This window comes from Pseudochaenichthys georgianus, chromosome 13, assembly GCF_902827115.2.
Source record: "Pseudochaenichthys georgianus chromosome 13, fPseGeo1.2, whole genome shotgun sequence".
Lineage (NCBI taxonomy): Eukaryota > Metazoa > Chordata > Actinopteri > Perciformes > Channichthyidae > Pseudochaenichthys > Pseudochaenichthys georgianus.
In genome coordinates this window covers 17,811,047-17,822,769 of record NC_047515.1, presented here as the reverse complement: position 1 = coordinate 17,822,769, position 11,723 = coordinate 17,811,047, and the positions used below count along the sequence as shown (strand labels likewise).

General features: G+C 42.5%; 1 protein-coding gene across 1 annotated transcript in view; it reads right to left on the bottom strand.

Annotated features, from left to right (window-relative positions):
- Positions 1-1,550: 1,550 nt before the first annotated feature.
- Positions 1,551-11,723, bottom strand: part of LOC117457274 (roundabout homolog 2-like) — a 257,499-nt gene continuing 247,326 nt past the window's right edge. The window contains 7 exon segments of the mRNA XM_034097247.2: positions 1,551-3,855; positions 4,142-4,345; positions 5,788-6,033; positions 6,187-6,345; positions 6,810-6,992; positions 10,945-11,188; positions 11,190-11,208. Of these exon segments, the coding sequence (XP_033953138.1) occupies positions 3,854-3,855; positions 4,142-4,345; positions 5,788-6,033; positions 6,187-6,345; positions 6,810-6,992; positions 10,945-11,188; positions 11,190-11,208 (1,057 nt within the window). The 3' untranslated portion in view covers positions 1,551-3,853.

Sequence of the window (11,723 nt, the reverse complement as noted above, 5' to 3'; positions counted from 1 at the left end):
ATAAGAGAATGGGAGAAAAAGCAAAAAAAAAGCTTTCTTTCTATACTGTAACATGGGCATTTCTGTTATCTTCTTTGAACTCTTCCTCTGGCTACGTAACAGAGTAGTGGTAATAACGATGTCCTGCCATTCTTTTTATACGATCCGTTGTCTATCAACACCTTCAGCATTTCCTGAAAAAACGGTTGCCTCAGAGTCTAATGCCCTGAGCTTTCACCAGTGAGTTCCAGAAAACATATGTTTTTTCTGAAAATGACCAAACACTGCTCAACAGACAATTTAGTCATAGAGTAGCAACCTTTTATAATCTTGCGGTAGAGGTATGCACTGTTCTATGAATTAATCTCAGTTAATTTGGAGACTGATTCCATATGAATATGGAAAATGTGGGATGAAAACAATAGGAATACTGGCTAATTAATATTTGAACATAAAGCAAATACAGAACCTGTTCCTAGTTTTATAAATCTAGTTTTGCATTTCCCCCCCATTATTTTACTGTTCGCTCCAAATAGAGCTTGAAAGCAGGCTGCTTGTTAAGGACACTTACACACACACACACACACACACACACACACACACACACACACACACACACACACACACACACACACACACACACACACACACACACACACACACACACACACACACACACACACACACACACACACACACACACACACACACACACACACACACGCGCACACACACACACACACACACACACACACACACACACACACACACACACACACACACACACACACACACATCTCTAGTGAACAGGTACACACACAAACCCTTGCCCTTGTTGTTGAGCACATTTTCACATATTGATATTTCTAACACCTAATTTTGAATTGTCAGTTCCCCTGTAAAAGTCTTTCTATCAAAGACAAACATAATTTTAGGCAATGTCATTTTTCAAAAATATTTTATTTGATATTGATCCAGGTACAAGGAAATAAAAGAACATGGATTTATCTTACAGGACATGGGAGACTTTAAAAGTTTATTTTCTTGATCCACTCTCTTCTTGGACATGCAAGTGAATACAGAAGGTGGTTACAGAAAAAAAGTACCGTAGGGTAGAAATGACTTTGAATCGGAGTGTCACCTCACTCCTTACTGTACAGAAAGACTTCAACCAACAACTTTCTCTTTTTAAGTCACTTTTTAATCTTCTTTTATAGCAAAAAGGCAACACACAGATAGGCTACAAAGAATCAACAATATTGAGAAAATGAACACAAGAGAGGGAAAGTGAAAGTACTTTCATCCTTCCAAAAAGACATTTTCTCTATTGTCTTGACAAGCAAATTGTGAGCATTTTTGCTCCTTGTGTTCAAAAGGGTTTTAAGTTGCCTTAGTTTTGACATGAGAGGAGCAGTGTGGTGAACATGCAGGACGAAGAGTGACTCAGCAACTACTGACAAGGCATTGCACCGCGCCGTGAGCACAGTGTGCCATCATCTCTTTATGGCCTCGCTGCTCGGCTCGGACAGCAAACTTTACAAGGAACAAAAAAACACATTTTATATTCCACCAATCTTTATGCATATTTCACAATATACTTTTATTATCATTTTAATAAATACAAAACGACACTGTGATTTAAAAGAAAACAATGAGTATTAAAGAGACACTAAAACGCATTAGACATTAGAAATATCAATCTTAATTTGGTATGTTCTTTTACTGACATCTTGTCTTAAGTTGGATGAACCAGCACATTATACTCAGAATCAAAATCCACAGCAGAAAAGAAAAAGAGGGGACGACAGAATTGGACATGAGAGGGATATTTTTGTCAATGAAAATGGAATGGCATAATCAAGTGGAGATGCGTATGGATATATACACATATATACACATACATAAACACCACCAGAATGTAAAATAACCTGAGATACTCTTTGCACCTCATTTCCAGAACACTGGCCACTGGGTGGATGATAGAAAATGACAATGGCATGACGACAACAGTACAACAGCTTCTGACGGCCTTTCGTTTCCACCCCCTTTTATCAACATTAGCAGTACAAAAAAGACAAAAACAAACGGTCATTGAACCACAAAAATCCTGAACAGTAATATTGAAAACATGTTTGTAAGCAGCGATTTGGAGTCCGTAAAAGGCATACAAAAGAAACAAGCTTTCACTAAAAAAGGACAACCAATAATAAACCTGTCTTGAAAGACACAAAATTGCAATTCAAAGGATGAGAAGTTGAAAGAGGCAGATGATAAGTGGGTGTTTTGTGACGGTCAGGCAGATAGAAAGTAGAAAGTTCTCTGCTCAACACTGTGGCTGTAGATATGGAGGCAGTGGGACCTGCTATTAAAATACAAGGCTTTTCTCCATTATCACTTTATCGTTTGAATTCAAACATTGAATCAAAGCTACATTGTAAATCATACACACACTTTTTTTCTAAGGCTGTGCTGACCATAGTGTATTGGTAGTTGAGGCACCAACCTTTAGAGCAACAAATGCTTTAATAGAGAACTAATTTTAATAGCACTTATCTGGACGATACTGAACAAATAATATAAAAAACATAAAACAGTAAGTGCTCTGAAAAGCAAACAATAATAAAATGATGGAACTAAAGACATACAATTCAAAACATAAAAGATGTAAACAAATGATGTTGCTCCGCTGATATTTAATGCAGGTTTGGGAGTATCATTGCTACTAATCCCAAGTGTGATGTCTGCTTACCTGTTAAGGCTATAGAAGAATCATAAATCTGCCTCTGTAAGTGCAATGACTAAAGTACAGCATGTGGACAGATTTCACTGACTCTGGTTAGTGTGCTGTTGTATACTAAAAGAGCAGCGTAAACTCAGTGTAGTTAAATTATTTACGCAGTAAATCATAAAAACAACTTGAAAAAGACCCATACTGTAGTCTGTATATGTTGTCCAAAGCATTTAACACTACATTTCTGTTATTAAACTATTGGTTTTTCTGGACAGTTAATTGGGAATTCAGTAATTAACAAGGTCAGCAACAGTAATACAGTATCCTCTGTGCACAGCTCTCCAGCCTTATATCTGCCCTCAGACCCTCGGGACCCTCGTGTGTCTGCTGCCCCATTTACTCTCAACTATGGAAATGGGTGCCTTATTTGTAGCTGTCTGTGAGCAAAGCCGTACTCTTTAATATCTCTCTGTACATTATATAATTTCTTCTCTTTACTTTACAGTACAGGAACTCCTCTTCACCTTCCGGTCCTTCCGGTTCTTCATGTCAGCAGGAGCTATGTTTTTTGTGCTTATCACCAAAAATTGCAGTGCAAAAACAATAATTATAATAATGATAATAATTAAAAGGTAACTATTAACAAACAATGGATTATAAAACAATTATTTTATGGCACAGCAGCCACTCAATTCACATATAATACAAATAACCAGATAAAACCAACCGTTTCTGTATATGGAAATCAAAAGCTCAAACTGAATTAGGTTTGCATAGCAATGCAACAACATGGTAAAGAATATATTTACAGGAAACAAAATGCCCTTTCTCCGAAGGGCAGTTACCAGAAAATGTGTTCTTGTATAGATTGTTTCTTTTTTTTTTTACTTGCTTTTTTCTAACAAAACAAAAATTACAGTAAGGTAGGAGGTGGAAAATATTTTCTTGAGGACGAAAACATAGTGAGATGTACAGTATGTCTGTGTCTATACATCGCATTTACAGTTCTGTGACACCGCCCTCTGCTGCACTCCTTCTCTCCGAGGGCACACAAATAATGGCAAAGTTCGTAGCCCGACAACGAGGGCGTCATGCTCTCCAGGACAGAGCGGCTGCTCTCCAGGTCAAATCCAAGGCAGACCACTCTGTTGGAGGTAAGGGGAATAAAACAATAAAGTGTCAATATTGAGAAATAGCATATTCTTTTAAATAAATAATAGGAAGCATTTGAATCAGAAATGACCTAGTCCTAATGTGCTGATACATACATATAGAATTGAATTTACATTAGCTATCATAATACTGAATAACAGATTAGGAAGCAAAGTCAAAAGATAGACCTACAAAAATTGGACTACACCATGTGACTTTTTCACAATACATGTAGGTTTGTACAGTATATGTCTGTCTGTAATAAATGGAATTACTTACATAATTCTCCCGAGTACTGTCCCTGTCCATTGGTCCCCAGGAATTCAGCGTGCTCTGTGGCGGTCCACTGTTGAGGCTGTCGGGGCCCCTCGGCCTTGCGTGGCCCTGTGGAGCCCTTAGAGGAGGCGGTGCCGGAGGAGCTGTGGCCGCCGCCGCCGCCGGGGGAGGGGAAGGAGGGTTTGTTGTATGGCAGGCACCCATCCTCTGAAAACAGAGGGAAGGAAAGGAATACTAACAGTTTAAAAAGTTGACACGTGACTTTCTCTTGTTGCAGTGAAACACATCTAACATCTGATGCATGGAGACAAAGAGCAATTTGCAACCCCCCCCCCCCCCCCCCGCTGACATCTGCACAGTGGCACCGCCAAGAGGCTATGCCAGGCCGTGCCACCGAGAAGAATCTCAGCCTCACACATGGCCTTGCAGCTAGCAGCCTTATGAGGGGGTAAATACAATAACAGAGGGTCCACTGGAGGCTGCGGGACCCCCCGCTGCATAACATTGACCCTCAGCAGTCGTCGCGTGAAATCTCATCAAACTGCTCCCCACCACTCGGCTAATGACTGTAATGGAGCCTGCCCTGACCTCAGTGGATTCTGCTGTGAATCAGTCAGCACTCTGACACATATGGGAATCCACCTATGGGGTTTTTCGTAAAAATGCTGATTGCGGCACCTGTCTTTGTCTCACAGTCTCAGATTAACTGTCTGAGAAAGCCCTGGCACAAAGAGAGAAGGGCGCACAGCATGGAGAGCTCTAATGGTTGGTCGCGCACACACACACACACACACACACACACACACACACACACACACACACACACACACACACACACACACACACACACACACACACACACACACACACACACACACACACACACACACACCCACACACACACACACACACACACACACACACACACACACACACACACACAGATGGGGTGGTTCAGAGTGGCTGCTGTTTGTGTGAGAGAGGAAAAAGCCAAAGCGATTAGAGTGCATTTCAGTTGCCGGGGCCTCCTGCCTTACTTGGAGCGGAGCAGGATGATATTGGCAACAGTTGCATGGGGCATTGGGGAGGCTGAGGGGGGCATTCTGGAAATCAGAGCAAGTGGCAGACTGTGCAATCTGTTCATAGGAGCCCAGTCTCCGCACAGCATGAGGGCTAACTTCAACACAGAACTCAGAAATCCCTCACTGTCAAACCACAACAGCAGTTGTGTCTGTGTTGTTTTCTAGCTATAACGCAATGATTTATATCAAGCTATTCTCTATCTCTAGCGTACATGTTTCTTTTTCCGCAGTGTTGAATAGTTGGAAGTAAGCAAACATGTTTTATGTATATTGTGTGGAGAAGTGGTTCAATTGAAACATTATTTTCCTAGCCCTTTATTTATTTTTAATATAAAATGGGAAGTGTCTTATGTTAAGGCAAGAGTGCACTAGGCTAATTACTATGGGAATGGTTTTATCATAACCTTTTAGTAACCATGCCAGAAACATGGCTCTAGTGATGGTCTGTCCATGCAGCTGTCAGTACAGTCCATTCGTCAGTCCAATTGATTGCCAAGGATTACATCTGAATATGTGTTATGCTCATGAGTGTGAGGTGTGTAACAGCTTTACATCGTGTACACGTACCTGTTTTGTGTCCCCTGCGCCCCTCCTCAGCTCGCTCCATGGAGCCCAGCCTGTCCTGAGCCTGGCGATGATGTTCCAGAGTAGTGCGTGTCTGTCTGTCAATGTTGCTCTTTATTTCCTCCAGCTCAGACATAGGCGGGCGCTCCAGAGATGAAGCCTTCCGTTCTGTGGGCGGTGCCACACCGCGGGCCCCCTGGACCCGGCCCTGCCCCTGAGAGGGAGGAGGCTCAGGGGGAGGAGGTAGGTCTGTGAAAAGTAAAAAGGTTCACCAATGAAGACATGTCCAGACACATCCGATATTATGTTTCTATACAGTAACTTCTAGTCTGTAAAACAACAGATGTTTTGGGGAACTTTCTACATAAACTATTTTAAATGTGTTTTCAGTCGCTGCCTCACCGTCTCCACCAGCATCTCTGCGGGGAGGTGCTGTCCCCTGGCTTCGGGGTTTGCGTGTGGGCCTGGTGGCCCTCTGGTGGCCCAGGCTGTGTGAGCCTACTGTGCTGCCATCTGTTGAGAAGGGACTGCTGGGCCGGGGCCTGTGGGACAAGCCTTTACCTGCAAGAGGGATACAGGAACACAAGCCAGCTGATTAATAGAGACATTAAGGAGATGGTGCTTGGACTGTGGTGCTGACATCAGGAAAGGTTATCAATCAAGATTCAGAAACCTATCAGAAAAGAAAGGTGTTCATTAGAGGAGAAAGTCATCTGGTAGAAGCCTGTCAAAATCACCCGTTATTACTCTTTTACACCCAAGAAAACCAAAGTGAAAAGTGTGCTTAGCCAGACGAGTCATAGAAGAACTGAGTAAAAGTTGAATAGCAAGATATCCGTAGTCCAGCCACTAACAACAGGTGCCATGCAAAACACAGCGTCCACAAGCAGCAGAGAGGAAATCCAACATTATGGGGAAACATGTCAGCCAATGGATAACAGGAGGAGGAATCAGAGCAGAAAGGAACAATTCATCTGCCACTGGGAGAAGCTCTAGTCCAGCAGTGTGTATCTGGACACACCAACCTCTCTTGCTGAGGCTAGTGCCCTCCAGCTGGTAGCCTGCCTTGTCTGCAGCGGCCACCAGGGCCTGGGCAAAGCTGCATTGGGTAAAGATGGAGCCGTCGGACGAACTGCCGTAACTGGACCTATGGCTGGAGAAATTACGGTCATCCTCCGAGGCTGAGCCCCACCCATTCACCATGGACCCTGTTGAACACCACAGGTTTTGAGCAAGTGTGTGAGTGTGTTAGACTGCGTGTGAAGTCCTTTTTTTCTTTTTAAAACACTTGTATTCAAACACAGCTTGTTCATACTTCTCAGCGCAGTGGCCATAACCTTTATGGATATTTGATCTTACATTTTGAACACCTGTACTGTGAGTCCGCTCTTAGATTGATGTCTGATTGAGTGATCTTATATAAAAAAGAGGTAAAATTACCACCTTCACTTTAATGATTTAATATTTGCTGCAGGGCACTTCTGCTCATGCAGGCGAGTGCTTTTATATAGTCATTCTGTTCTGGCCTGTCGTCTTTCATCGGCTACACACATGCAGAAGACATATTGCTTTCACACACAGGTGCATTCAAATACAATACCAGAATGTAGAAAGTGAAACAGCAGGACTGACATCAACACATTTTGTGCTTCCTTTGATATAGAACAATGAGCGCACCTGTGCGGAGCAGAGTTAGTTACAAAACTGCCTCAGGTGACACAGACGGAGAGCTTCTCATAGAACAGTGAGTCAAACACCTGGTGGTAAACACACACTTTTCTTCATTCTTGTGAAAAATGCACAGCCATAACTATCTCAAATGTATTATCATTCTGAGAAAAATAATTGTTTAAACATTTTAATTCTAGCTACTACCATTTTGGATGCATTTGCTCTTGATATTACTTTAAAGATGATTCAAAGATGGAAGATAAGTACACATATTTTACTCAACAAACATTTGAAGAAGATGTGTACATATTGTTATGTAATCTGTGCTACTGTAAGTATTTCTTCAGGCTTTGTTTTATTTTCTTTGCGCATAAAAAGCTAGTCCAGCACTTTATATATAAAAGTATCAGCCTGCCAATCAAAAAAAAGCTACTTTGGCAAGCGAAAACACAGAACAGTCGGCTAATGTGACAGCTTTCAGTGGGACTGGTTTGGCAGACTTTGCTCAAGTGGCACGAACCCAAGTGCTTTGCTCACACACTATCTCTCCCTCACACCGTCCGCAAGAGTGATGTGATTGAACAGACTGGTGTAACAGAGAACATGGGAGGTGTTAAGCTAAGGATGGAGAGGGAGCAAAGGGGACAAAAAGTTAGCAGCAGGATTTATTAAAAGGTCATTTTGAATCAAAGGGTGGCATAATCATGGCCGGTGTGGTTGGCAGAGTTCAGAGATTCAAATGAACACAATAAATAAATACTGTATAGTATGTGCAGTATTAAAAATGGAGTTTCACAGATTACAGTTTCAAACTAAACTTGGTAATATAATAGTTTTTGGTTTTTTAATGCACAAATCCCCCTCATAGGGTTTTCCAACTTCTCCATCTCTGAGTTGCTGTATACCTAAAACCCTATGACTGAAAGAGGTGGTTACTCAGTCACTGGATGTGAAGGAATTGCACATTCAACGGCTAAAGTTGCAACAGATTTTCACTCCTATTGCAGTAAAAATGTGTCAGCCTGATGGAAACTTTTATAAAATAGAAGCTTGCATAAGGTAGAGAACCCCTTACACAACCCATTTTTACAGCGCCAACTCAAATCCAAAGCAGTAACTACTTCGAACCCTTCATCTTATCGAGCCATTTTCTTTGAAATTCTTTTCTAAGACTTTTTCTCTAAGAAAGAAAGACAGCAATTCCACCGGGTCCAATCCTCCCACAAAGAATAGAGCAGATATTGAAGTATAGGCAGAGCCAGCCGAAGCACTGAAGCTTCCAACTCCTCCGGCTCAGCGAAGGAACACTGCCTCAGAAAATCACATCACAGAATGACTTTTCAGTTGAACTAACTGCCACTTTCTGCTGCTGAACCTCTGGAGCACTTCCATTCTCAGAAATAGGAGTCCAATCAAACTGTGATCATTGTCAGATAATTTGATAAAAATTCAATCAAGTTTCTCTTTGCCATAGAAATGTGTTTTTTTCTGTTCGCACCAGACAAAGATTTGCACTACGTGTCTGTCATGTTATCATGTGTTAAACCAGAGCAATAGGCCAAGCCATGCACTCTAAAAACCACTGGCTGCTACATCCCGTGCTCCCCGCTCTGTTAGAGGAAGGCCAGTAAACGCTGAGATGGTTGGGGGGGCAGTAAAACCCAGCCCAGGTCCCTCCTAACACTAAAACTGATTTACACTGACGGAAACCTTAATCTGCATGTCGTTAAGCAGGAAAATCATTCCCCCTGACGACAAGGCGTCTCTACCTGCCGTCAGGAGACGTGACCCTGCTCCTCACAAACCTGGCAAGGCTTTATGGGAGAGTAATCGCCCAGAACAGTAGGCGTAACAGCCTCACAGCTACCACATCTCAGCTTTATACGACATATAACGCCTACACACAAGTCAGGTGATACCTATGTGTTTTACTTCATCTCTTTTGCTCGAACAAGATTTAGCTCCGCAGCATTACCCACCACAATATAAGGATTTGCATTTATCTGCCCAAAAATGTGCTGTTCTATCTCAGAGAATAGAATAACACTTTGGAAAGCCTGTGCAGGCAATCTGCGGGAGAAAAATGGCCCCAGAGGAGATGGCAGACTTTCTTTTCTGAGGCATCTGTGAAAACATTTGATTTACTGGCCTTTGGTTTAACATTATTAAAACAGACCTATTTCCATATTATTAAAGCAGTGACATGTCTATCAAGCAAGGCTCGACAGGAATCTCCCCCCTACCCTCCCCTATTTGTATAGCCTCAAAATGGTGGCCACAATAAATCTCATCAGTTTCCCCTTTCCTCCCTCTCTTCCTCCCGCTATAACCATGGAGCTGCGACCGTGTCTGTGGTGTAAACCGATGGGGTGCGAGGCAGACTTGCAGAGAGATAAGAAGAAATAGTGCTGTCTTTAGAGTAATACGGTGGGGGAGAGATGCAGTAGATTAGGGCCCAGTTGCTGCTTTATATTCCTTTAAATACATCAGCAGCAGCATGTGTCAGCGTAACCAAAACCACTGTTCCATCATCCAGTGGAAATCTACTCTTTAGGGCTGCCACTGAGAGGGTATACCAACAAGCAGCGCTGTCAACCCTCTTACCTTCACACACACAGCTATAGCCGTTTCTTCCCAACCTGACATTGACCAAAGATGGATTCTATTTTGTTGTATTCACAGACTTTATGGGAAGACGGATTAAATATACAGTGCCACGTAGTATCTCAACTTGCCCTAATAATGCATGATAGACAAACAGCCACACATTATTTCAGAAATATCCCTCTAGTTTTACCCACTAGTTTACAATTAGATAGTGGGGCCTGGTCAGTATAAGAGCAACAGTCCAGCATACAGCTCTGCCGCCGCAATGTCATGCCCTTCATATGTCGCCAGGACAGACGGCTGTTAAAGTTTCAGTGAGTTGTAAAAATGGAAATGGTCAGCAAGCAAAGGAATATGCCGCACGTGAAATGTATTTCAAATCTCCGAGTGAAGATATGGGAAGCGCTGGCTCCTGTGCTATGTGCACATTAAATCACACTCACTCGCTCCTGCTCGCCTTGCCTCTCCCTCCTCTTAATTTCCCTCTCACTATCCTGTTTAAAATTCATGGACTTTCTTATCTCTTTTTTGAAAATTATAATTATAATTCCCCGCAGTCTGCCAAAAGTGCTTACAAAATTTGATTGAGGGACTCAGTAAGCATGTTCACATAACAATGTACCCAGCAGACTACTGAAGAACGTGTCATGAACAACTATCCATTTACAGGCAGACACGATGTTACAACAATGGGTATTCAATGTGTTCCCATTTCACACAGTAGTAGCAACATAGTACAACATTTGCATACAAAAAAAAAATATATGATTTCATTGTACAAATGTATACAAGTAAATAGTGAATATACAAATACAGTATATTATCATATATGTACATCAACCAAGGAGCGCACAAGTAGCTACAGTTCAGACTCCAGCTTACCTGTTAAAGAGCTGTCCAGGTTGTCCATGCTAGACCCTGGTGTGTGCTCAATGCCGCGGGGATGCCTGGCTCCATAGCCTTCATCCTCCTCCTCCTCCTCCTCCTCCTCTTCCTCTTCCTCTTCCTCTTCCTCCTCCTCCTCCTCCTCCTCCTCCTCATCTTCATCAGGTACGTCAGTCTCCAGGTCAGAAACCATTGTGCTCGACACGTAGCCCAATGGAGGAGCTGGAGCCTGGGGGGGGGGGAGAGCCCACTTGCATGTGCCTGGGAAGAGAAAGAAAGAGTATATGACTCTGAAATCCACATGCAGTATATAAAGGAATGTGGAGGAATACAGAGAGACTCAAAGGAATATTCAAATGATTGTATGCAACATGATAGGGAGAAACTAAGACTGTATGTGGAAGTGTAGAGATCATTTTAGTGATTCTTTTTTCATATGTGAAGTGCTGAATACATTTAGACAATTTCACTCATTTTAGGTTGCTGCTTGCATGCGAACACAATGACCCGCTAATTGCTGCTGTGCATGGTACAAAGGCATGCTCTCCAGGCCTGCCGACACATGGCTGTCACCTCAGTGGCAAGCTGCTCCGCTGTCAGCCGCGCTTGTTTTAGGAGCACAATGTATTTGACGCGGTTTACAGTGGGAATTGGTTGTAATTACTGGCCCTCTGGTGTTGTCAAGGATGCTCTCTAACCAACATAGTCATTACTGGGTAACATGACATCTCCTTCCTGACAAGGCTTTCCTGTCACCCCCACCCACTGTTATGAAT